The sequence below is a fragment of the Dromiciops gliroides genome, chromosome 2 (genome assembly GCF_019393635.1).
Source record: "Dromiciops gliroides isolate mDroGli1 chromosome 2, mDroGli1.pri, whole genome shotgun sequence".
Classification (NCBI taxonomy): Eukaryota; Metazoa; Chordata; class Mammalia; order Microbiotheria; family Microbiotheriidae; genus Dromiciops; species Dromiciops gliroides.
Genome location: NC_057862.1, coordinates 524,196,473 through 524,223,531, shown reverse-complemented (window position 1 = coordinate 524,223,531; position 27,059 = coordinate 524,196,473). Strand labels below are relative to the sequence as shown.

Here is a 27,059-nt window from a genome sequence, read left to right as displayed (position 1 = left end):
TGGGACATCCAATTCCAAGTCTTAGAGGAAGAAGGATTCTTTTTGTTTGTTTGTTTTTGTGGGGCAATAAGGGTTAAGTGACTTGCCCAGGGTCACACAGCTAGTAGGTGTCAAGTGTCTGAGGCTGGATTTGAACTCAGGTTCTCCCAAATCCAGGTCTGGTGCTTTATCCACTGTGCCACCTAGCTGCTCCAGAAGAAGGATTCTTTATGGAAAGTGAAGTACTCCATGTATAGCCTATATCAGATTGCTTGCTGTCTTGGGAAGGAGGAAGGAAAGGGAGGGAAGGAGAAAAAATTGGAACTAAAAATCTTATGAAAACAAATGTTGAAAACTATCTCTCCATGTAACTGGAAAATAATAAAATACTTTTATGATTGAAAAAAGTGAAGTACTCCAAATTGGAATATGACAGTGATGGTTGCATCAAGCCTTCAAGTACTGCAGAGCCTCTTGGAAGAGAGTGATAAATACTTAAGAGTTTGGCCATACCATGCACATAGGAAAGATCATGTAGATGAAGAATGCCTATTGCCTAGGTTATGACATGAAGTTAGATGAACAACCTACAACACTTATCCATCAGTCTGTTTCTTAGGGACAGTGAAAATGGTCAGCAAATTGGTGTGGTCCAACTGTCTCATTTTTTTTTACTTGGGGAAAATGAGGGCCAGAAAGGTGAAGTGACTTGGTCTAAGGCCACACAGGTCAGAGTTGGGATTTGAACCAATGAATGTCCTCGGATTCCAGAGCCACACACTCTGTCCATTGCACAGAGGTTGAGTGATTAATTCAAGGTCATACAGCTACTAAATAATTTAGCCAAGGGAGCACTTTGTTTCTCTTGGAAACAAAGACTCATATTTTTAATACCAATATTCTACTGTTGGTGGTGTTTGACTATGAGACAAAGGGTACAACAACCTCCAAAGAATGGAAAATAATTATCAGACAGAGGTCAACGGAAAGGGGTGTGTGGTAGATGTGAGCAGAAGACAACTTCAAAGAAGAACAAGAGTAAAGGGCACAATCTATGACAGAGAGAAAAGATGATTTGTTCACATGGTGAGGGTGGGGGAACGACAGCATGACAGCCTGATTACTCCACTGGTGACTCTGTAATGGCAAGGCATAGCAAGGAAGGCTTTCAGAACATATGGGTAGGGCCTATGTGGGGAATTTTAGGGAGGATATAGATGAGAGTCTCTCACAGATCAAGTAGGCAAGTCTGCTCCATTGGAGGGAAAATCTAGTTGGGTGAAATCACAGACCCACTTGAGTTTTTTTTTTTTAAATGGACATCTTTCTTCCTTTTTCTCTACATTATCCCAAGCCTGCCAGAGAATGAATGTGTTGGGCATAAAAACAAACAAATCCAAATAAAAAGCATGCACATACATCCTGCCTGGTTCCTTGTGCTAATGTTAAAGTGATGTTGTTAATGCACTACAACCACACCTTTTCTCCCTCTGATCCCCAATTTCCTATATGGTAGATGAGGGACTTAGATGCCCTCCTTGATTTCTTGCCATCAGGTGGCTTGAATCAACAGGTTATTCTCCTTAATGCCAGGCCATTTAAAGCTTCTGAAGAATTCATGGAATCCTAAGGCATAAAAGGTGTTTTGGAACTAGAGGTGTCAAACTCAATTTATAAAACTCTTAACTAGGACAGAACCAGATTAAAATGTAATTAGGAAATATTTAACAAACAAATAAAAATGCAATAAAACATAGGTAATGTTAACTTGTGGTTTTCTAAGTCAATATGCAGCCAACAAGGTTATTTGAGCCTGACACTATTGCTTTAGATAAGGGCAGGTATTGTTATTAATTAAAAGCAGTTTTAGAGGTTATCCTGTACTGAGAGTGGAGACAGTGCCCCCAAATAGTGGATCAATCCCAGTAGATATTAAAATATGCAACAAGTGAAGAAAAAGGCTCAGAAGTGGGCTCTGGGATTCTATGTCTAACAGGTTGCTTGCTTAAACTGACCTCATTCATTCAAGAGAACTGTCCTTTTGTTTGGGGCTAATTCCTGAAAGAGTCCTTCCCAGACAGCTCATTTCCCCAGGCTGTAACCAGGGGCTGAAAAAGGAGGCCTGGTGGTCTGGAGTTATTACAGCAAGCAGGAAGTGTTTAATGGGGTCCATTTACTTTTAGTTAGAAAAGGAAAGGGCAAAACCTTCTTTATGAGGCAGGGAGAAAGCTAATGTGATTTTTACACCAGTTCCTTTTACCACTTAAGAGAAACCAGGTCTAAATGGGGCATGACTGTGATTGCCTTCTCTAAGGGTTCAGTTGGGCAAAGAACTCCTTAGTGACAAATGTTTGTTTTAAATGATGCTATAGAGAACTAAGATTTATTTTTCACTTGTAGAATCGGTTTAATAACCATATAGTATATGTCATAAGGCTTTTGATTCCAAGTTAGGAGATTCAGTATTTCCATCTCTTTGTGATGGTTTTGATGCATGGCCAAACAACATCCTGATATAGTGGGAAGAGTTTAGGGTTTGGAGTAACAAGGCCTAGGTTAGAATCGTGCCTCTCCTACTTATGCATCTTGTGGGTGAATTACTTCATGAACAAGTCACTTAACCTCAATTGTCCTAATCTATAAAATAAGGCGGTTGAACTAGATCACCTCTAAGATATTGTACTGCTCTTAAATCTGCAATTCATTTGGATTTATTCCTTCAGCATATTCTGGGCCTCAGTTCCAATATCTGTAAAAATGAAGATGTTAGCAGGGATGATCTATAACGTTCTTTAAAAGGTCTTTTTATTTTATTTTATGGGGCAATGGGGGTAAGTGACTTGTCCAGGGTCACACAGCTAGTAAGTGTCAAGTGTCTGGGGCCGTATTTGAACTCAGGTCCTCCTGAATCCAGGGCCAGTGCATCATCCACTGTGCCACCTAGCTGCCCCAGTAAGGTTCTTTAGTATGTCAGACCCTGTGATCTTCTATGAAGTATTAGGCTTTGCAAAGCACTTTGGTTGCAACAACCCAGAAAGCAGGTATTGGGTAGTACTGTTATTCCCATTTTACAGATGAGAAATATAAGGCTTGATGAGGTTAAATGATTTGCCCAGGTCACACAGGGGAAGGGAAGCAATTTATTAAGTACCTGCAATGTGCCAGACACTGTTCTAAATAAGAGCTTTACAATATTATCTAATTTGATCCTTACAATGACCCTGAGAGGTAGGTGCTATTATTATCTTCATTTTATAGTCGAGGAAACTGAGGCAATCAGAAGTTAAGTGATTTGTCCAGGGTCACAGTAAGTATCTGAAGCTGAATTGGAACTTGGGTGTTTCTGATTCCAGGCCAAGCAGCTTATCCTCTGCACTGACAGCTGGCTCCAAGTCAGGAGTACTTGGAGGTAGGACACAAACCCAGAGCTTTGGAGTACAGATCTTGTATACTCTTTCCATCATAAAATGCTGCCTTTGTATATCAGACATGCCATCAGTACATCAACTGTAATTTCTTTTAAATTTAATTTTAAAATTCAGAATTTAAACACAAAAAATTTGGGATTGTCAACCCCCATTTCATACTGTTTGCTTTTTTGAAAGTATATATGATACATTCTGCTTGTCTGTGCTTTCTTCTGAACTTCTTTCGGTTTGCTTTTGTAAATTAAAAAAAAATGTTTCAATGGCTTCCTTTTTTTTTTAGCAACATAATTGTCTCCTCCAACCTCTTCTCCCCCCCCACCCCCAACCTTGTAACAAATAAGACTAGTTGTGCAAGAGGATCTACAAAGTGGCCTTGATCAAAAATGTACATCTCTGCATCTTGTTGTGTTCATCATAGCTGTCTGGAAACATTCGGGTATTTCATTGATCAGACTTCTTAAGTCTTTCAAAGTTGTTGTTGTTCTCCTGGTTCTGCTCACTTCACTGCAGCACTTTATACTTATCAGGATTCTCTGAAATTATTTCATTTTTTTATGGTACGATAGTATTCCATGACATTCATATAGCACAATTAAACACAGACATTTCTACATTTGTTTCTTCACATGAGAGGAAAAGAAGAGTTGGCATGTTTTTTTTTTTTTTTACTAATAAGTAGAAAGACAGCCGGTCTTAGAGAAAGGAACACCTGGATTCAAATTCCACCTCCCACACATATTATGATAACCTGGGCAAGTGGCTTAACCCTTCTCAGTGCTATGGGTAATTCCTGGAAGGTACTGACCTACCTTGGTAGAACTCTTAATATCCAAGAGTTCTATGTAGCAATGAAATCACAGGCTCAGTCCCTATCCATCCATATTCAACATCTTTTTCTTCCCATACAATGTTTGAAGTTAACAGTCTGTTTTATTTTATTTTATTTTTTGGCAGAAGTTGTTTTCATAGATTAGCAGTTCCCTAGCCTTTTGAGTTGGAGACTCCTTTTAAAGCAATATAGTAGAGCAGATGGTTCTCTGAATTGCTAATTGCCTGCTACTCCCATACAAAAAGTATCTTTCCTTCTGAATACTTAAAGAGTGTCTTGTTTTAGATTATGGAATTTTTAAAAAAAAGGTTATTGGGTAGTAATGTTCTTCTATACAGGAATGCATGTTGGGGAAATGTCATGAAGTGTGTTAAACTTGGGAATTACAAGGCCCCAGTTTCTAGTAAAATATTTTAAAGTGTCAGACTCCTCCTTGCCTCCATTGAATAATGGAAAGCTGTTACTTATATAACTTCCTGTAATTTACCAGGCTGAGGGTTGGGGGGTGGGGTGGAGGGGAATCTGCTGGGTGAAGACTGTCAGTTTTCCTTTTCTTACCATTGGAGACAATGTAGCTCTGCCCTTTCTTTAGGAGCAGGATTGCCTTGTTTATTTTTAGCTCTATAGGCATCATCCCTTCTGGAAACTGAAATTGAATGTAAATTTTCTCTAATTCATCCTCTTTTCAGAAGATGGGAAATTCTTATGCTGGCCAGCTGAAGACCACCCGTTTTGAAGAAGTCTTACATAATTCCATTGAGGCCTCACTTCGGTCCAACAATTTGGTTCCCAGGCCAATTTTTTCTCAGTTATACTTGGAAGCTGAGCAACAGCTTTCATCCCTAGAAGGTAGGAGAATGTTACATATTCTATGTGCACATGCATGTATTTTAAATTTGAATAGTTAGGAAAAAACTGGAAAGGCACTGGTGACAAATTCTCAAAACTTTTCCTTTTCTACTTTATATAGGACATGTCCAAATATGATTTTTAAAAACCCCATTCCTTTATTAGGAGTGTTTTGAGACTATTGAAATATTAGAAGGAACAGTGATATAAGCATTATCATATCATTTTTCCTGGATCAGCAAAATCGAAAGACCAGATTACTGTAAAGTTAAAAGACGATACACAGATCTTTTTGGTCATTGTAGTTTGTACGGGAAGAATGTGTTAATTTATGCTGTTTTTAAACTGTATTTTAGAGCTCTCTTTTTGGGGGGTTTAGACATTTTCATCTGGATGTGTCAGAAATGTTAACACTTCTGTCTCAAAGTGACTTTTGTTTATTTTTTTTCTCAGCGATTGACAGAAAAACTTGGTCAAATACCTGAGGTAGTTTCTGTTTGTGATAAGCAGTGCTGAGGTCATCTAGAAATTACCTAGAAAAAACAAAAAGCTCTTAGCTACTGAAAAGCCATCCCAATTGAAATTGAATTGCTCTTAATGCCTGTGGAAAGCTTCAGGATTTACTTAATTACTGAAGGAATTAAGCTTAATTGCATGAAAAAATACTGTTTTTATTATTCTTGTATTTTAGCTGCATCTAGAATTTTTGATGTTGGATTTTTATGTCAAACATCATTCCCCAGACCACCATTGGAAGAGACATTTAATGTTTAATCAAGGCTTTCTTTTCAGTTTAGGCTTTTGATTGGCATGGCCTAAGGATGTTCTCAGATGTGCAGATTATATAGAGCGCTCTGTTGCTACTAAAAGATGTGGGTCCAATGTGGTAGAACCCCAAATAAATTCTTTACAAAGTGTACTTTGTTAAAATGCCTTATTTTAGGATATTTTGGACAGTTTTGTTAGGATAATATGTGAAAGGCTGATATCCATTAGAGTTTGAGGAGCTAAGTAGGTAGCAAGCAGCTGAGATTTGAATATGTAACGGTGAGCACTCCACCCCTCCCTAAAACACAGAACTGGATTTACATCAACAGTCAACCTTTCTGGGTCTTGGATTTAATCCAAAAGATTTTTCTTATGCTAAGAAAAGAGCTTTCATTGTATAATAACTGAGAATGTCCCCTAATTAAATTAACCATGCAAATTAGCAGAAGCACAGTTTTTGAAAGGAAATTGAATCCAGACATAAAGATTTATTTTGTGCTTATGTGAATATATGATAATACTAATATTTACTTACACAAATGGTGTAAGGGAAAGACTACTGCCCAAAGAGTCAGAAGACCTCTATTTAAGTCTCGAATTGTCTACATGCTAGCTAAGTGACCTTGGGCACAGCTCCTCTGGGTCTCTTTATCTGCAAGGATCTACCATAGTTGCTTAAGATATGGCTACAAAGTAATGAGATATAGTACTAGCTAGTGTTGACAACAAAACCTTGGGAATATTTTCAGTTAGCTAAAACCCTTTTTGAAATCATTTGACAAAACTTAACTAACAAAGGTGTATGGCTGTTATTTCTTCTGGTTGTGGGAATACATCCCAAATACTAGCCAGCTTTTGGATAGGCTAGATCAGAAGCTTAGATGAAATCCTTGCTCAGTGAGAGAATATTAACATTGGTTCTTGGGCACACCAATGATCTGTGATTTTTGTCAGTGTGGGTATTCCCCTCTCCTGATGCTATCAGAACCCATCTATAAATTGGTAGGTAGTCTTTGGAAGTTGCCATGACTGAAAAATTTATCAACCTGGGGCCGGACTACTGATGAGCCTCTTTGAATTTGTCAAAGTGGTCCTCATATAACAAACATATTCTATTATCACGACCAGTCTTGAAATTTTTTCATTTGATAAGACCTCATTCATTAGTAGAACCTTTAGTAGAATTTAATTTTTTTCTATTTAAAATTTTTAGTCCTCTTGTACTTCCATTGCTGCTATTCCCAATGATTCTTCCCACCCCTCTTTTTTAACAAACAAGTGCAGGTAAACATGTTATGTCTGACAGTATATGGCTTATTTTATGCCTATATTTTACCATTTGTCTATTGAGAGGCAGGAGCTGTACTCATCAGTTCATTGAAGTCTTAGTTGGCTCTGCATTGATCAGAGTTCTCAAGTCTTTAATTTTTCCCCCCTTTCCATTATTTTGGTCCTTCTGTAAATTTTTCTGGTTCTGCTTACTTTGCTCTGTAGCAGTTTATAAGAGTCTTCCTAAGTTTCTCAGAATTCTTTTTTCTTTCTTTTTGGCTTTATAATATTCCATTAATTTACATATCACAATTTATCTGGCCATTCCTCAGTTAATAGGCATCCACTTTTTCTTCTAATTCTTGATACTACAGAAAGTTATCTCTATAAAATTTTTTTGGGTCTACATCAGACATTTCCATTTGTCTTTGACCTCCTCAGAGTATATGTAAGGTATATACTTAAAATATGTGTATATGTAAGTATATACCTCCTCAGAGTATATGTAAATGGAAGAAACTATTATTATTTTTAATCATAGCATAGTATGGTATTTTATAGTATTTTAATATAGTAACACATTAAATAGTATTTTCTGACTTACAAAATGACAACTCTGCGATGTAGTCCATGCAAATATAATAATGCCTATTTACTTGTGAGAAAATGAAGTCTCTGAGAACATAAAGTAAATTGGCTTTGGTTACAAGACCACGTGGGAGAGCTCAGACTAAAACTCAGGTCTTCTGAATCCAAGCTCAGTTCTCATTCTACTATGCCACATTGCATAATTATTTTCTTAAGCTTTGAGAAGTAGTGAGAACAGATTGGTATCTGAGAAGTAGATTTTATTATAATCACAACTCACAGTGGGTGGGGGGAGAGTAGGAAGGAGAACCCTTTTAGGATCTCTGATCTGTATGTTATTTTTACAATGTGGGAGTAGACTAACTTTCCCTCATCCTTAGGAGGGTGTCTGCATTCTTGACAATTCTAACCCCACAGGATGCCCATATCTGGTTAGAGTACTTTGGGAGTGAGTAGCTTTTCAAGGTCAGCTTTTGGGGCTTACAATTTACATTCCTCTGGGTTGAATGTCAACAGTTTGCTTCCAGATGTCAGGAGATTGTTCAGTGGTTCACTTTGGTATTAAAACCAGAGGCAGGCTCACTCTTATTTCTCATCTTCCCATTTGTTCGTGCCACCGAACTGGCTCCTTTGTTTTCTCAGTGTCTTCAAGGGGTGGGGAGAAAGAAACAAAAAAGAATTAGAAGAGGCCATCCTTATGTTTTGTTAAATGTCACAGTAAGCCAAAACACTCAGTTCCGAGCCACTGTTTGCCACATCATAAAACCTTGTGGAGACTGGTTTGTTTAAGCTACATCTTGTTTTGTCTGTCTCTGGCTGTGCCTCTTATCTCCCTATTCTCCCTCCTTAAAGATTATTTTTATTGCTGGGGATGCCTGTATTCTAAATACCCCTTTGCTCCATTAACAGTGTCTTTATTTTTTAGGATAATTTCAGTCTGGTCCTATTACCTAGTAAAATAAATTTTTTTTTCCTTTTTTTTTCCCCGAGACTCTTCAGTTCTTCCTTCAGTTTCCATTCACTTTTCTTTCGTCAGGAAAAAAATCCCCACCCCCTGCACTGTGCACATTTTATTTCTAAACTACTCCTTCCAACCCACAAAATCACTCACAATTTTGAACTATGTATTTTATAAGTAAAGATGAAGAAAAGTGTCATTTGGTAATAAAATGGGTTCACTATGACATGAACTGGTTGGATTTGTGTCTCTCAGTATTGCATAATCAGTGTTTGTCAAATTGAATTTGAATGATGGAACCAAAATAAAATGTAAGTGGAGGGACAGTATGGGATATATATTTAGTTGGAAGAATGTTAAATTTTCAGGTAGAGATCTGGGTTGACTCTACTTCTGTCACACTTGTGTGAATATAAGCTAAATCATTTTGCTTCTGAGGCTCAGTTTCCTCATCTGTAAAGTGGGGATGATGGTCTTTGTGCTACATTTTTGAATTGCATACCTTTTCCATTTACATATAGGACACTGAGGTTTGGGAAAAGGAACTGATTTTGCTTAAGGTCACAAAATCAGTGAATAGAATAGAATTGTTGTGAGCAAGTGCTTTATAGAGCTCAAGACACTATTATATGTATAGGTAAGAGATAGTGACTGGACCAGGAATTATATAGCTGGAGGGAGCTTCTGGATGAAAGATCCCTTTCTATCAGTTAGTACAGGGAAACCCCTCCTGTGCAATTTATTGTCTTAGAGAGCTGCCTGGAATTTTGCTGGGTTAAGTGTCTTCTTGCTCAGGGTCCCAGAGCCAATATGTCAGAGACAGGACTTAAGCCAGCCTTCCTGGCTCCAAGGCCAGCTCTCTATCCACCTCACCAGACTGCTTCACATAGAAATATAAGTTATTGTTATTGTCTACACAGAAAACAAAATGAGCCATTCACAGTATGCAGTAATATGTAGCTGCTCATCTCGCAGAATCCTGGGTTTGTGATTTGAGGGGAACAAGATAAAAGTAATCTGGTTTATAACATTCATGTTTAAAGCTCTAGCCTTGCCACTGGATCTTTAGTAAGTGATTCTGCTCTTAGTTGGCTCCTGGTTTTTTGAAAGAAGAGGAAGGGAAAAAAGAAACCAAGCCACTTATTGCTCTCTTAACTGATTCAACCAAAGGTCCTGGAATGTCTTATGTGGACCTTTGACCTTTAATCTTGCTTTCTTGCTGATGGGCTTTCAAGTTCTTTCTCTGTCTTTAGGGGCTTAAGTAAGGTCAGTCTTTCATTTACTTGTGAGCCTAAATTCCGGTTATTTTCAGCTTTGGAGAACAATGTGTTTCCATTGGGTGCTACAAGTGACTACAACTGTGTAAGGCTGTGTGTGGTTTCATTCTCTGAGCTTTCTCCCCCTTGTGTTGCCTTCTCTCGAATTTGTAGCCAGCCTCTCTAGGTTCAAGCCATTCTCAGCTGACCCCTCTATTGTCTTTATAGTGCTAATAAATTTTTAAAAAGCCATGATTTTATTGAGAGGGATGGCTGTCCTGACAACAAATAGGAGGCAAATAGGGAGAGTGTAGGTGTGTGTATTCTTAAATACTTACATAGATATGCATGTAGAAAAGTATTACATGCTTATTATGTAGTCACTGTGCTAATTGCTGGGGATCCAAATACAAAAGAGATAGTCTCTGTCCTCAAGGAATTTATATTCAAGTAGAAGAAGCCCGGGTAGGAGAGGGTGGACCAGGAGAGTCTTTTTGAACCTGGGAAGTCAGCAATGGTCAGTAATGGTGAGTGGAGCCAGAAGGTAATTGATTTACATGTCCTTTCTAGGAATGGTTGTGTAGTGTTCATTAATACTTCCAAAGCTAGAGGCAGAAAGTAGGGAGAGTATATGCATATACCAGCATGGCATGCAGCTCTCCAGAGAGGATGGTGGGTCTCTGTTAGTTATGGGAAGCTCTCACTAATCAGAATTTCATTTCCCCATTACCTGTAACTTGGACTATTGCAATAACATTTTCTTTACTGTCTTTTCCTGCCTCAAGTCTTTTCCCCTCCCTATTCTATCCTCCATGTAGCTGCCAATCTGATTTTCTTAGAGCAGAGATCTGACCAATAAATTCCTTGCTGCACAAAATCTTGTGTTTCCCTATTACCTTAAGATTCAATTAAACACTTTTCACATTTTATTTATTTTTCACAATCTCATCCTATCTACTTTTTAAAGCCTAAATATGCATTATTCCTCTTCATGCATTCTTTGGTCCAGCCAAACTGGTTTCCATTTCCTGTTTCTGTGCCTGTGTACTGGCTCTCTTCCATATCTGGACTACACTGTTTTCTCACTTGTTCCTTTTGGAATCCCTTGAATCTTTCAAAACAATGGAAGCATCAACTTCTACACAAAGCCTTTCCCGCCCTTCCCCTCTCCCCTTAGCTGCTAGTGCTTGTCACCTCCAGAATTACAATGTATTTGTTTTGTATAGATTTATGTATTTACATGTTGTTTCCTCCTGATAGAATGTAAGTTCCTTGAGGGCAGGGACTGTTTTGTTTCTCTCTTTGTATCTCTACAGTCTAGACTGTACCTAACAAATTGTAGGTATTTAAGAAATGCTTATTGATTATCTGAATTATTCTAGTAATTGGGCTAGTCTCTTATCACGAAGGAAAGAACTTCCATGTAATTGTAAGAAAGCCACTGAGCTAAAGCTGTGCATATTACTTCTTATAGGCCCCTCTTAAAGCTTTATTTATTCTTTGAAGCATGGTATAGTGGAAAGAACATTGGTGAAAAAACCTCAGGAGATGTGTCACTAATTCACTTTCTGATCATGCACAAGTCACTAACCTCCATGCCTCAGTTTCCTCCTATTTAAGTGAGAGGATTGGATGAAATGACCTCTAAAGCTACCCTTGGCTCAAAAAAACCCTCTGATTCATTTTATCAGACAATTCTGCATAAGCTTATTTATCTGGCAGAAAACTAGAAATGGAAATAGGGTTGTGTGGTGTTAGAGGCAGGCACAATGGCAACCAAAACTACAACTGATAGCTTGGCACGATGGGGAAGACAGAAAAACGATGCAGCAGTTATAGAATTATATTGCCATGTAATGAGAGGAAGGATGTTCATAGGAGACAACGTCTGAGATGATGGGAGGTTACTGAAGTTATTGAGAAAAAAAAATAATTTAAAATATGGTCAGTATCAAATAATATGTTTTGTGGCTTAAAGAATCAAAATTGCAGGTTATGCAAAGGGCAATGGAGAGCCGCATGGCAAACAGAAGCAGGCTATATCCAATCACCAAGGATGATCTGTATAAGAATCAGTCAATCAACAAGCATTTATTAATCACTTACTATTTGCCAGAGAGTGTGCTAGATGCTGGGGTTACAAATATGAAGACTGAAAGCAATTCCCTATTCTAAAGGAGCTTACATTTTAATAAGGTGGATAGGGGATATTGTTTAGGAAATTTTACCTACGTTATTTCATGCTGTCTCACAGTAAGAATGAATGATAATAGCAGATAGACAGCTCAAGTATTGTGGTGGTAGCCAGTGAATGCTAAAATGGAGAGCTTAGTCTTCTTTGCATCCAGTAGTTCTTCCATTGAAACTCTCTGGGAACCCAGACAAGGATCACACAGAATGAAAAAGCATGGGAGGGTTTTCCTATGTAAAGAGTGGGGCCAAAAAGTCACAAAGGTGTTTGATTTTTTAATAGCTTTTTGAAAATTATTTTTTATTTCCTCTCTCTATATATAGAGGAAAAAAATATACATACATTATGTATATATAAAAATGTATATGATGTCTTATAATTTAAAAACAAAAAATAAAGGAGTTTTAAAATATTGAAACCCCTTTGTGACTTTGTGACTTTTGGCTCACCCTGGACTATTTAAGGGAGTACATCCATTGATGTGATATTTGAAGTATAACCAGTGGGGGCAAATAACAAATTTCAGAAAGATTTCCATCTAAAATAGTGTCTGCTTTTCAGTATATATTTGAATCTGTATGTATATACATAATGTATGCATGTATACACAACACACAAGTACACATACAAATGTATACATATATGCAAATGTATAAGTATGTGTATTTGTGGATAATATATATGTGTATATATGTATGCATAACTAGGAAATTTTAATTCTTTTTCAAATCCTTGGCAGTTACAGCAAAAGCAAAATTCTATATATACCTGGAAAAGTACTAAATACTTTCTTTAAATTCATCCTGCTGAGGGAAAAAGTATAATTAAAGTCTGTAACTACAAAGGCCCAAACATATAGCTGGTACTAATTTATGTGTGAGGCATTTTTGCTGTGATTTTTTTTTTTAGTCTCCTGATCATCTTATATTTTTTAATCTAAAGTTTTAACTGTAGATAATATTAAGTAATTATAAGACCTTCCAAAAAGGCACTCCAACTTTAAACACAGACTCCAGAAAGTTTCAAATACAAGTGCAATCTTGAGGTTTAAAAAAAATCAATAAAATAACTAATATTAAAAATGAAGTTTTGGTTCATGAGGGAATGAGCTTCATTCAGCTGTGAAACTCCTTGATGGCACACTATAGAATTCATTCCCTGATAGTGCCAGATAAATGAGGCAAAACTCATGTAGGCCCAGATCCTAAGGATAATTGGTTTATCTTGATGTTGTTCAGGATACACATTTGCCATAGTTTTTCTAATCAAGTAGAAGTAGTTTTACATCAATTAGGTTCCATTGTTTAAATAATTTAATAAAATAGCTGGGTGCTGATTGTCTGATATAATGGTTGTAATAAATAGTCCATCTTGCTTTTAACTTTTTTTTTCCGTTTGTATTTAAAAATTCTATGCCTACTTTTTGTCTAAGACCCCATTGGAGGTATAATATTGGTCACATTTTTATGCATGGTGTGGTTGTTCAGTCATTTCAATTGTGTCTGACTATTTATGATCCCATTTGGAGTTTTGTTGGCAGATACTGGAGTGGTTTGTCATTGCCTTCTCCAGCTTATTTTATAGATGAAGAAACTGAGGCAAATGGGATTAAGTGACTTACCCAGGGTCACACAACTGAAGCTGGATTTAAACTCAGGTCTACCTGACTCCAGGTTCTCTTCACTATCCACTGTGCACCTCACTGCCCTTTTATGAATATAGGAAGATAATAATAGTGCTTAGTTCTTTAGTACTTTGAAGTTTATTAAATGCTTTGCCCACAACCCTGTAAGCTTGGCAGCACAAATATTTCTGTCTTCATTGTAAGAAAGGGAAGCTGAGACTCAGGGAGGTGAGGTGAGGTGATGGGGCCAAGGTCACGTGGCAAGTAAGGGGTGGATACAGAATTTGAACCCAGGTCTTGTGACTCCAAGCCCACAGCTCTTTTGACTATGCTCACACTGCCTCTTATTTGAGATTTTATATCTTTTTCATATTATGAGGCATTTTATAACATAAGCAGAGTGGATAGAATTCTGGAATTGGGAGTCAGAATGACTTGATCCTAAGATAGTTACTAAGCTGTATGATGCTGGGCAAGTCCCTTCACCTGGTTCAGCTTCTGTTTTGTTCATCTATGAAAGTAGGATAATAGAACCTACTGTTATGGGGAAAATTGGGGTATGGGGTTGGGGTTCTTAGGAATTTTTCTTTAAAGAATTATACCCTCTGGGGTACTTTGGGCCCACAACACTACCCCTCAGTGTTCTGGTAAGAATAAAATGAGATAATGTAATAAAAATGCTTTATAGACATTAAAGCACTATAAAAATGGTAAGCATTATTATTACTATATCTTAATATTATGTTTTTATAATTTAGTGGTAAGCATGCTATAATAGCATTTTTTCCCATTCAATAAATATTTGTTAAGCACCTAACTTGGAGACTTAATAGCTGTTTTTCCATATTTGGTAGGTGATAGGACCACAGACTCTGAAATAGTAGTACCTTTCTTTGTATCTACTGCACTTATCTGAGCTAAGCACACAACAGGTGCTTAGTAAATGTTTTCTCATTGCTATTCGAGGTGCTGTTACATAGAAAAGGCATTCAATGTGTTCTGCTTATCCCCAGAGGTTGGAAATTTGCAGAGAGGTAAATTAAGCTCAATATAAGACTTGACCTTGCATCTGGAAGTAACGTGTTCCCCTGCTGCAAAGTCTGGTTAACCATTTGTTGGGTGTGTTGTATAGACAGAGCTCTGCTGATAACTGTGTAACAACTGGCCCTGAGGCGGGGGGGGGGGTATGCATGGCACACTTTTAAGTTTAATTTGAATCATTAACCTTTTCCAATGACTTTCTTAAGTCTAGATAATGAAGAAAACAATAAACCAAGCCCTGGTTTGTAGCATTCGGCAATTTTTGAGGTGAAAATACTCATGCTGAAAACTTATCAGACAGCCAGTTCAAGTTGGTTCCAGCATATCTCTGTGTAGAGGGCATTCTTGGTCAAATAGGAATAATTCTAGATGGATTCTAATGACTCTCCCAACTCTGAGATTCTGTTACTATGTGCAGAGGCTAGGGTGCTGGGGGAGATATAAAATTTGGATAAGATGTTGTCCTTGAATTCACGAATCTTAAGAGTCTAGAATGGGTTCTATTGGCCAAGTATGTGATAATTGTCTACAAGGATATATGGACACACATATGTACACAAACATATTTATGCACATATATCCATATAATCCAAACATATTATGTATAATATTTATAATCCACATAAATATAAATTTCTAGTATAACTGTCTCTATGTTGACCACTGTTAAATAATGGCTCAATTCAAGAATATATGGGTATACATGTGTGTATATTATATGTAAATAAAATTTTTTGGTATAAAGCTAATTCCATGTTCATCCCTGTCAAATAATGGTTGAATTCAGTTGACTCATGGAAGCAGTTAAGAAGAAAATGTGGTGGTGACCACTCTACCATGTGGCTTTTTTTGGGTATTCTAGCTTTGTACTGTTAGTGTAACATTGTATACTGGAGGAAGAACTGGACTGGAAGTTTGAGAGAAGGCTCTGAAACTTTGTGATCCTTGTAAAGTCATTTAACCTCTTGGAATTTAAATTTTTCTCAATTGTGAAATGGGAATCATAATATTTGTATTTCCTACTCACAGGATTGTTTTGATAAAATATTTGGTAAACCTTTTAAGTGTTATATAAATTTGAGTTGTTCTAAAAAGATAAAATGAACTAAAACAGTAGAGCCAAAAAACAATAACTAATGCAGCTAGGAATCATTTTCCAAACCAGGTTAATTCTTCATTCTCATTTGGAAAATCAAGAGGTTTGAATAGATATTCTCCAAAGTCCCTTCCAGCTTGAAATTGATGGCTGTGTGATGATGATCCTGTGGTATATAGGATGAGTGTCCAAAAAACTAATCTGTTTGTTGAAACAATAACTGGGTTTACTTTTTTTTGATGGTCCTCAGATCAGAGGATTGTAGCATGCTAGAACTGGAAGGGGCCTTAGGTCATCTACTAAAGGGGTTCTTAATCTTTCTTCTACAGTGACTCCATTGGCAGTCCGGTAAAGTCTAGCAACCCTTTTTCAGAATAATGTTTTAAAATATATAAGATATATAAGATCACAAAAGAAATCAATTATACAGTTTTCAAAATATTTAATAAGTTTATGGACTCCAGGTTAAGAACCTATGATTTACTTCACTTGTTCAACCTTCTCTTTTAACAGAAGAGGGAAACTGAGTGCCTGAAAGCTTAAGTAATTACTTAGGTTTATGTAGCTAGAAAGTATCAGGGCCAGGATTCTAAGACAGGATCTCTACCTCCAAGTGCAGTGGGAGCTTCCATTATTCTTTTTTTCATTTGATTGGTGTAAGTCTTGGTGATGTTACTTCTAAGTGGGATACAGAGGTTAGCAAATAGATTTCTTTGGATTTTTTTTCTTTTTCTTTTTCTTTTTTTTGGTGGGGCAATGAGGGGTAAGTGACTTTGCCCAGGGTCACACAGCTAGTAAGTGTCAAGTGTCTGAGGCTGGATTTGAACTCAGGTCCTCCTGAATCCAGGGCCAGTGCTTTATCCATTGTGCCATCTAGCTGCCCCCTATCTCTTTGGATTTTTTGTTTGTTTGTTTGTTTGTTTTTTTTAGTGAGGCAATTGGGGTTAAGTGACTTGCCCAGGGTCACACAGCTAGTAAGTGTTAAGTGTCTGAGGCCGGATTTGAACTCAGGTACTCCTGAATCCAGGGCCGGTGCTTTATCTACTGCGCCACCTAGCCGCCCCCCTATCTCTTTGGATTTTGAGTCTCCCTCAAATGGAGACTAAAACAGGGCTTTGCCTCATGCTTCAGGTTCTAGTGAGTTTCTATTCACAACTTGGCAGGGGACAATTGGTTTTTATGATTTGCTTCTGTGAATTTATAGGAGGGCATTCATCTGTTCACATTCCAGTGGGAACTCAACCATCACCTTCTCTGGGTATTTATGGAGATTGTTAGAGTTCCCTTGGCAATTGTAACTCATGTACTTTTATTTTAGCAGCAAGAAATGTGCAGGCTAAATTAAAGAACACTTCTTTTTTATTAAAAGAAGAGGTAGCTGTTAACAATGAAGGAACAGATGCGGGCCTGGCTGCTTCCTTAAATGGGGGTTTTTCACCTCTCTAAAGAGGGGTAGAAGGTACTGATGAGGTACGAGTACCAAGGCTGATTTGATGTTTCATCATGATGAGGTGTGATGTGGGTATGATGAAGTCCCAAGATGTGCAGCCAGGTGAGAAATGAAGAGATGATCCAGGTAGAGGCCCTCTTTCAATGAAGGTTCTCCACCCTCCACTCATAGGGATCCAGTGGGTCGAGAGAGCTGATGAGGTGTGAATACCAAGACTGATTTGATGAAAATGAGGGTGCTCTGAAAATTTTCCTTTATCTCTCTGGAAACCTTGACTTAATTACTAATTTTTCAAGACTATGAAGACAGTCTTTAGGTCCAGGTAACATAACATTAAAACATTAAAACTGAAGGGAAACCTGAGAGATCATTTAAGCCAACTCCCTCATTACGAGCAAGTTAGCGGCAAAACCAGGCCCAGGCCTCCTGAAGACTAGTTCTGAGGCCTTTCCCCACTATCCCAACTGGCACATACTGCAGTAGGTGCTTAATAAATGCTTGTTGATTGATTTCTGATCTTTGCTGGCTAGCCCTTCCCTTTCTCTGTAGCTTATTGGGAAATGGATTAGGAGTTTGGGAAACTGAGAAATATGGTGGTACTTCTCCATGAGGGGAAAAATTGATTCAGTCACTTTTTCTTTTCTTTTTAAGCTTAGAGGATAAACTTTAGTGCTTTAATAAGAAAAACACACCTCAGAGGTCAGTAGCCTTATGACGTTCTCTTCAAAAGGAGCTGGGTCTTCTATCTCTCTGAAGCTTAGCTTTTAGGGGCCAAGTGTTTTTTCTTTTCTTTTTTTTAAACACAGGCTAGCCATCTAGGTGACTAGAGCCCCAGTCATTTGGTTTTTTGTTTGTTTGTTTTTAGATGGTTTTTGTGGGGCAATGGGGGTTAAGTGACTTGCCCAGGGTCACACAGCTAGTGTCAAGTGTCTGAGGCTGGATTTAAATTCAGGTCCTCCTGAATCCAGGGCTGGTGCTTTATCCACTGTGCCACCTAGCTGCCCCCAAGCCCCAGTCATTTGATCTAACTTTGAACTCACTTCTTCTTTCTAGGAGGATCAATGTGCCTGTCTCAACCATATGACTTAGGGCTAGGAAGTCCTTTTAGCCCCTCTTTATAATCTTAGGAAAATCTGAAGCCCCTGACTTCCATTTTTTATACCAAATCTGCTTTTGCTTACCTGTAGGAACTACGTGAGTCTGAAACACACTGCATTTAGCCTTTGCCCATCCTGATCCTCTGGGTCTTCCCTTCCTGTTAACAGGTAGGGGAAAGGCAAGAACAAAAGAGTCCAGGCAGGGCCACTATGAGGCTACCACTCTGTACCTTAGTTCTTTTGTTCTGAATTCCTGCCTTCCCTGTGCAGGTGTGGTTGGCCACATGCCTCCTGGCCCAATGGTTGCCAGATAATAGAGTTGAATCAACACCCTTAATTAGGACAGAACTAATTAACCCCAAGAGGCTTAAACTGTGAACTTGGTCTAGTGTTCTTTTTAGTGGTTTAGTAGAAAGAGCATTGGATTTAGAGTCTTAGAATAAATGATTACAATATATACTTATTTTGAAGATCTATGAGTTTTGTATGGTGTGAGTTTTTCATCCATGAAAACAGAAAGCAGCCCTTCTGCCTCAGTATATGGTCCTCATATGTTGCTGTGGCTTAATAAATTTTGTGTCATGGCTAACTTTTTGGTGATGAACCTCTCTGTACCTAACCAGTCTAGTCCTTGGATGGAGCATACGATGTCTTACCTCAACATTGCTTCTTCCAGATCTTGTGCTTTTCTGACCTAGCATAGGAGAAGCCAGGGTCAATACCAGTCATGATGAGGAACCAGAGGTTTTTTTTTTTTTTTTGGTGGAGGTGGAGAATATATGCCACATGTAAATGACAATGTATGTGCAGAAATTGGCCTATTTGGTGACACAGGATTAAGGTAAATTCTAACAAAACAAAACATAGCCCTCTATCATAGGTATGTTTTAAACCAACTGTAGTTAAAATTTTTTAAAAGGGTGCATTGATGCATAAGACTCTAATACATACATGATTTAAAGTACAAATGGAAAAAAAATTGGTCAGCCAGTGCTTCTTGAACATCTAGGATGTACATAGAACTGTGCACAAACATATATAAGAATGGATTTCTGAGTGTGAGATTATGCCAGAAAGGAGATGGAATTTTCACTGGCTCTCTATTGCTTCTTATAGGATAAAATATAAACTTCCTAGCTTGACATTTAAGGCCCTCCACAATCTGCTTCAAGCTTTATTTTACATTCCCCCTTATACAAAATCCATATTCCAGCCAAAATGGATGCCCGGTTCTTTGTCAGCATTTTTTTTTTTTTGGTCTCCATCTGATTCCATAGACTTTCCTCCATCATAGTAATATAGATCCTTTTCCTTTCTAACTATTGAAATCTTCCTGTTTCTTCAAAGCCCACCCCAGATCCCACCATCTCCATGAATTCTTACCTGATTACTCCAGCTGAAAGGGATCTCCCTTGCCTTACATTTTCTTTGAGCACTGTGTCTGGATATCCCTTTGTTCAATCGTATTCCCCCTTTGTAGTATACTTATATATCATATCTCTAATGCCCTTGCTAGAGTGTAAGCTCCTTGAGGACAGAGAAAGTGTCAATTTTCATCTCATAGCCCCAGAACCCCATGTAGGACCTCTCACACAGTTTATGTTGAATAAATATTTGTTTAATTAATTCTATTCCTTTTTTGAGCCCATGATTTCTCAGTACTGTACTGTAAGCTCCTGAGACCAGGGTCTATTCTCTCCAAATTTTATAAACCCTCTAGCACGTATCATGTTCTTATACATATTTCAGACACTTCGTAAATGTTTCTTAAGTAAATTAATTTTCAAGTGAAAAGAAAGGCCAAGCAAAAAGCTTATTTTTGCAAGATTGAAGAATGTTGACTGTCTCCTGCCATATTAATTTCTTTCCTTTTAGCAGGCAGCAGGGGGGACAATGAGGAAGAAGAGGAAGAGGAAGAGGAAGGACTGGAGTCAAGCAGTCCCCTTAACACTTATCAGATGCACCCTCCTCCTGAAGGATGCTGTACCACAGATGGTAAGGATTTTGCTAGACCACAAATTTTGCCATTAATAGATAGATCTTAGAGCTGGAAATGATCTTTAGAGAATACTGGGTTCAAATCCCTGCATTTTAATAATAAAATAATAGGGGACATTTATGTAGTGCTTTAAAGTTTGTAGAACTGTATAATGCTTATGAGATTATTTAAATCTAAAATACCCTGTGAGATGTGGGTCTTATAGGTACACTTTCCCCCCAGTTTACAGATGAGGAAACTGAGGCTCAGACTTGACCAAAGTTATTTAGTTAGTAAATGGCAAAGACATGATACATATCCAGGTCCTCTGACTCTAAATCCAGTGTTGTTGTTGTTGTTGTTTTCTATACCACACTGTGAAGAGAAAGTGGCTGAACCCTTTTGTCCGGAACTATCATATGATTGTGACAGCCATGTCATAGCCATTGGAGGTTTTGGAAAAATACCCTCTGACAAAGATGTGGCACATGGCAGGAACACAGAGTGACAGGGTCATTTAGTGGAAAGGATGTTGTACCTAACAGCCAGAAGTTTTTGGGTTTGAGTCCTGAGTCTGCCATTTGCTGATTTTGTGGCCAAGTCACCTTACCTTCATGAGCCTCAGTTTTTTCATCTGTGAATTGGGGATGGGATGAATAGTTTCTGCCCTCATGGACTCAAAGGATTATTCTGAAGATTAAATAAGATGATTTATGTGAAAGTGCTTTTTAATGAGGTGATAAATAAATTTGGGAGGTTACTATGATTTCCCTCCTCTTGTTTTTGTTGTTGTTGTTTTTTATATATTTCTCAGCTCCCATAATGAAGGCATACCTTTGATTCCAATGTAAGAGAAGAAGATGGCTATTTGGCCTATGTGGTAGTGCCACAGATAGAGTCACAGCTTTATGATTGGAAAAGATTTTAGAGATCAGGTAGTTTAATGTCTCCATTTGATAGATGAGAAAAGAGGACAGGAGAAGTTAAGTGATCTACCCAGGATCATATAGGATAGTACATAGCATAGGGATTACTGTAGCCCAGGAACCCGGAAAAAGCATCCAGTGCTCTTTCTATTATATTAAGTTCATTGTGAAGAGGGTAGAGGGGTGAAGGGCAAGAAAGGTGTGAGCACCATGTCTCCTAAAATTCACTATGTTGGCTATCTAGATTGCTTCATCTGGCAAAGAGAATCATATCTTCCTTAGTAGATCCACAAATAGTTAAACTTAAGAATAGGTTGTAGGCCAGAAGTTTGTACATTGCAACTTAGAGCACAAAGGGACAGTATTATACATGATAGTGAGCGAGTTTCCTAGACTAGCTCAGAAGCTCATTTAATTCATAACATAGCTGAATAATAGTACTAATAACCCTGCATAGCCTAACCAGCTCAGGTGGAGTAGAGAGGATGCTGTATTTGGACTAAAAGGTCCGAGTCTTGGTACTGGTGCTTACTAGCCTTGTGATCAGAGGGCAATTCACTTAACCAGACCCACAACCAGGACTAGGGTATCAGGGCTTTACTCCAAGGATACTGAAATTTAGAGGGTCTGTGTTCTTTTTTTGTCATTTTCAGTGGTGTCTGACTCTTTGTGACCCCATTTGGGGGTTTCTTGGCAAAGATACTGGAATGGTTTGCTATTTCCTTCTCCAGCTTATTTTACAGATGAGGAAACTGGGGCAAACAGGGTGAAGTGACTTCTTCAGGGTCACACAGATAGTAAATATCTGAAGCTGGGTTTAAACTTAGGTCTTACTGACTCCAGGCTTAGCACGCTATCCTCTTTTACTAACAGTATTTGTGTTCCTCCTTCTGGGTAGAAGCAACTGAGCTTAGGACCCTAAAGAATAACTTCTTAAAATAGCAAGCTACTGGTTAGTGCTCTCTCTCTTTGCACAGTTCTGTGGGAAGAATGCTGTTTTTATGCAGTGTCCTGGCAGAGTCCCAGCGACTGTCTGCCCTCCTCCATGACCGAATTGGTCAAAATTCCATAACTGGTAATGATGACTCTGCAGGTAACCTCTCAATTTCCCCATTTACAACATGAGTGTAGACCTCACAATGACTTGTACTGTCTCTCTCAGTGAGTTATAAGGGAAGCAATTTGTAAACCTTTGAGCTCTCCATCTATGGTTGGTAGCTCACATTTTAAACATTTCTATGGGAAAACTCCGAATCAGGTCACGCTAAGGATGTCAGGAACCTAATATATCTTTGATGAAATCCAGGTGTGGGAGCAGGGACTTAACTACCATCACCCTCAGTAGGCCATAGTAGCAAGAGAAAGGAGTGTTTCTGGGATTTTAGTGGCAGCAAGGAAGGGAGAAGGAAGGGGAATCAAGAGGTGGAGGAAATTTCCAATGTCATAGAGAGACGAGTTCCTCAGTTGGGTTGATATCTGGATGTAAAAAACTGCATATTTGACCATTCATGAGTCATGGATGATGTGTACTGGATTAAGTGCCTGGTTTATTTTTTAAAGTCCTATTACTGAATTATTAGAAAGGTGGTGTGGTGTAGCGTGTAAAGAGATGGCCTTAGAATCAGGAAGTCCTAGGTTTAAGTCCTGATTCTGGTGTTGACTGGCTGTTTGACTTTGGGTAAGTCATTTAACTTCTCATTAGCCAAATTCTTACAGGGAAGATGATTGACCTATATGGGTATGGGGCATTTCCTCACCTGGGAATTCTCTATATCAATTACATTCCACAGTCAGCCCCCCAACTAAATGGTGGGTGTGTGTGTGTGTGTGTGTGTGTGTGTGTGTGTGTGTGTGTGTGTGTGTGAGAGAGAGAGAGAGAGAGAGAGAGAGATGTGTATATTCACATACAGACATTTTTTCCAATATAATATATTCTCCATCTGTCCTGGTAGTTAGGATAGCTGAGTACCTTAACTAATGTGACAATAATAAGGGAAGAAAAACAAGACACATTTATATAGTTGTTTATGTTTGGTTATGATTACAGAGCACTTGACACAAAGTAACTGATATCCTTCTGAGAGCCCTGTAAAGGAGATCATGTAAATATTTAATTTTCTAGCTGAGGAAACAAAGCTCTCTGAGGTTAGGTGAGTTGCCACCACAAAGCTAAGAGATATAAAGATTGACCACTGATTGCATATGTAGGGTCAGTGAGAATAAAGGGTTAAGGAGAACACCAAACTTTTGAAGCTGGGTGGCTGAAATGATGGTAGTGTGCTCCACAGTAATAGGGAAGTTCAGAGTAATGATGAATCTTGGAGGTAAGACAATGAGTTCTGTGACTTCCAGTTCAAAACGTCCAATAGGTAGCTTGTGATATGGAATAGATGCACTCAGGGTGGAGAGAGCTGGGGATCCCTCCCCCCAGCTGTCTGACTTGGGTCTCGTACAGCCCATGGGGCTTTTTGGCTCAGCTGAAGTGGAGGGGGAGAGGCACCAGCCCTTCACACAGAAAAGACCCTGAGGGCCTAAGGCTTTTTAATCTCAGCACAGAAAAGACCAGAGGTGATATGTAGGTCTAGGAGTCATTTTCGCAGTATGCATTTGACATAGTCAGTGTTACTTTAGGCAAGATGCCTCTGCTCTGTTTCTTCATCTGTGAAATGGGGATAATAATACCGGTAGTACCTACTTGCTTGTTTGTTGTGAGGATCAAATGTGATAATGCATTTAAAATGCTTTGTAAATTCAAAACAGTGGATATAAATGTCAGCTGTTATAATGATAATGAAAATAGTGAAAGTGTATTGGGTGTGTGTAGAGCTCAGGACCTTTCTGGAAAATCAATTTTCAAAATAAATCCCAGATATCATAGCTTGCTGACTTGCCATTAAAAAAGTGTAAATTATATTATTAAAAATGAATAATTTGAGCTTTAGGGTTTTGTGGGTAAATGAGCTCATTATAATGTGTTTTTATTACTTTTGAATGACATCTCTTATTTAAATGTCTATTATGTTAAGAGGCATTATGGCAAAGTGGTGTGGAAATATTTTTGACTTACTAGGGCTAATTTCGGGACTAATCTGACTGGAGGACTAATCAACTGACTGGCTATCTGACTGCTATTAACTTAGTATGGGCCGTTTAAAAATCTCTCCACACTGCTCCCAAATTGATAAGCAAAAGATTAAGAAGCCTCTTAACTAAATAATCAAAGCAGAGTTTATTTATGAGATACTATTTAAAATTAAGAATACAGGGAAATAAAATGTACAACCTGACTGCGTTCAGGAAAGTCTTTTTCCACCTGCTGCCTGGAACTTTTTTTTAATACAATAAGGGCCCTTCCCTTAGGGTATGTTCCACTTTCACTACTCAGCTCCTTGCTCTAACTCCATGCCCTTTTCACTTTATTGATTCCCCTGAGTCTAACTTTTCTCTCCATACTGCCATAGCTGAACCCCTGTGTTTCTCTCTCACCCACCTCTCCTTCCATTCTCCTAGTGCTCCAGTGTCCTTCTGTTTTCTTAATCTTCGCTTTCTCCAACCTGTACCCTATGCTGACTGCTTCTGTGCTCTCCGCTGCCTCCTGTTTTGTCTGTCTGCTCCATCAGTCTGCCCTCTGCCGCCTCTCTAATCTTGTCAGCCCCCCCCTTTCTTCTAATCTTGTCAGTTCCCCTTCTCCTTCCTTCTACTCTTGTCGGGCCCCCAGGTTTTTATATCTATCTATATATCTATATCTATATATATCTTCCTTCTCTCCACTCAAATCTTGGGGCTTCCTGCGCCCCTACACACACCAAGCTACTCCGCCAGCCAAGGTAGGGTCCCCAAATCAAAATAAATTTCCACAGTGGGTAGAACAGGGGATTTGGTGTTAGATAACTTTGCTTGAAACCTGCCCCTCTTATTACCCCTGTATCCTGAGCAATAATAACTACAGGTTTAGGAATGGAAACTCTGAGTGGCGAAGTTACTTAAAAGTGGTGTGATACAGGTCAAATGTCAGAGTTGAGATCTGAACCCAAGCCCCTGACCTAGTTCCAGGAAACTCTGACTTCATGTTTTTTGGCCCCTTCTTCCTTAATTGGGTGATTTCTAAGTTCTCTTCCAGCTCTAAATCCCTTGCATCTTATGAGATACCTCCACTAAAGTTCTCTAATACTCTATCAGGTGATATGAAGATGGTATAGAGGCAGCTAGGTGGTTCAGTGAATAGAGATCTAGGGCTGAAGTCAGGGAAATCTGAGTCAAATCCAGCCTCAGACACATTTGCTGTATGTGATGCTGGTCAATCTGTTTACCTTGGTTTCTTCAACTAGTTTAGGTGTTCATCGCCTTATTCCTCGATTATTTCAATAGCCTGTAGGTGAGTCTGTCTGCCTCAAGGGGCTTTAAATCCCAACTAAAATCCTACCCTGTACAGGACACCTTCCCCAACCCTTCCTAATTTTAGTGCCTTCACTCTGTTACTTGTCTTCTATTTAGCCTGCATATAGCTTGCTTTGTATATATTTGTTTGCATGTTGTCTTCCCCATTAGATCATTAATACCTTGAAGGCAGGGACTGTCTGTTGCCTCTTTATATATTCTCAGTGCTTAGCACGCTGCCTGGCACATATTAGTCATTTAACAAATGTTTGTTGATTGATAGATTGATTAATTAATAACCCCCAACTCCCAGGCTTGTGAGGATCAAATGCGATATTTGTAAAGCACTTATCACAGTGCCTAGCCCATAGTACATACTATATAAATTTGTTGTTATTATTAGTGGTAGAATCTCAAAGGTTTTGCTAGTAGAATGAAAGCACTGGCAGGTCTTACCCATTCGGAAGGGCTCTAAAGTTGGGCCCTATGACAAATTATGTGTATCTCCCGAAGAGCACTCTAGCTAAATGTGGAGAGCTCTATTCCCAGAAGTTTTGCTACCAGGTGATCAATTTTATGGATCCTAAAAACCCATGAATCTCTCTGCTAAGGCCCCAAGGAGCTTTGATCTGCAACAAATCTATAGCAACAAAATTGTGGATCCCTGATCTAAATATTGGTTATGCCAATACTCAATATGGAAGAAGTTCAAGTGGGGCTTTTGTTTGTTTACTTAAAAAAAATGACCAAGTTTGGCATGATATCTATGAATGCTTGGTTTATGAAAGTTATTTAGAAATGTATATGTCATGTTCCTTCCCCCCCCAGGCTTTTGTCAAGCAGGAAAAGACTTGCGGCTTGGATCCATTTCTAATGAGCCAATTGAAGTACCTTCAGGCTTTCTCCTTGTTGGGGCAAAGTCTCCTAATCTGCCAGACCATCTTCTAGTTTGTGCTGTTGATAAAAGATTCTTACCAGATGATAACGGGCATAATGCTCTTCTGGGTAAGTAAAATATAGGCAAAGCCAGATTTAGAGCTGTCCTTTTGTGTAGATGGGGTAGGGGTGGGGCATAAAATAGCCACACAGCAAAACTTCCTCTTTTTTTCAGGAGATCGATCATTCCTTGTGGTCATTACCCCACATCAGGGATTCTTGTCTTTTTTGTGTGTCTTAAACCCCTTTGGCAGTCTGACGATACCTATGAATCACTTCTTAGAATAGCTTTTTTTTTTTTTAGTGAGGCAATTGGGGTTAAGTGACTTGCCCAGGGTTACACAGCTAGTAGGTGTTAAGTGTCTGAGGCTGGATTTGAACTCAGGTCCTCCTGAATCCAGGGATGGTGCTCTATCCAC

General features: G+C 38.5%; 1 protein-coding gene across 2 annotated transcripts in view; it reads left to right on the top strand.

Moving 5' to 3' along the window:
- Nucleotides 1–4,928: 4,928 nt before the first annotated feature.
- Nucleotides 4,929–27,059, top strand: part of GREB1 (growth regulating estrogen receptor binding 1) — a 147,822-nt gene continuing 125,691 nt past the window's right edge. For both annotated transcript variants that reach the window (XM_043987596.1, XM_043987595.1), the window contains exons 1-3: nt 4,929–5,085; nt 20,299–20,418; nt 26,533–26,709. In XM_043987596.1, the coding sequence (XP_043843531.1) occupies nt 4,929–5,085; nt 20,299–20,418; nt 26,533–26,709 (454 nt within the window). The remainder of the gene's footprint in view (nt 5,086–20,298; nt 20,419–26,532; nt 26,710–27,059) is intronic.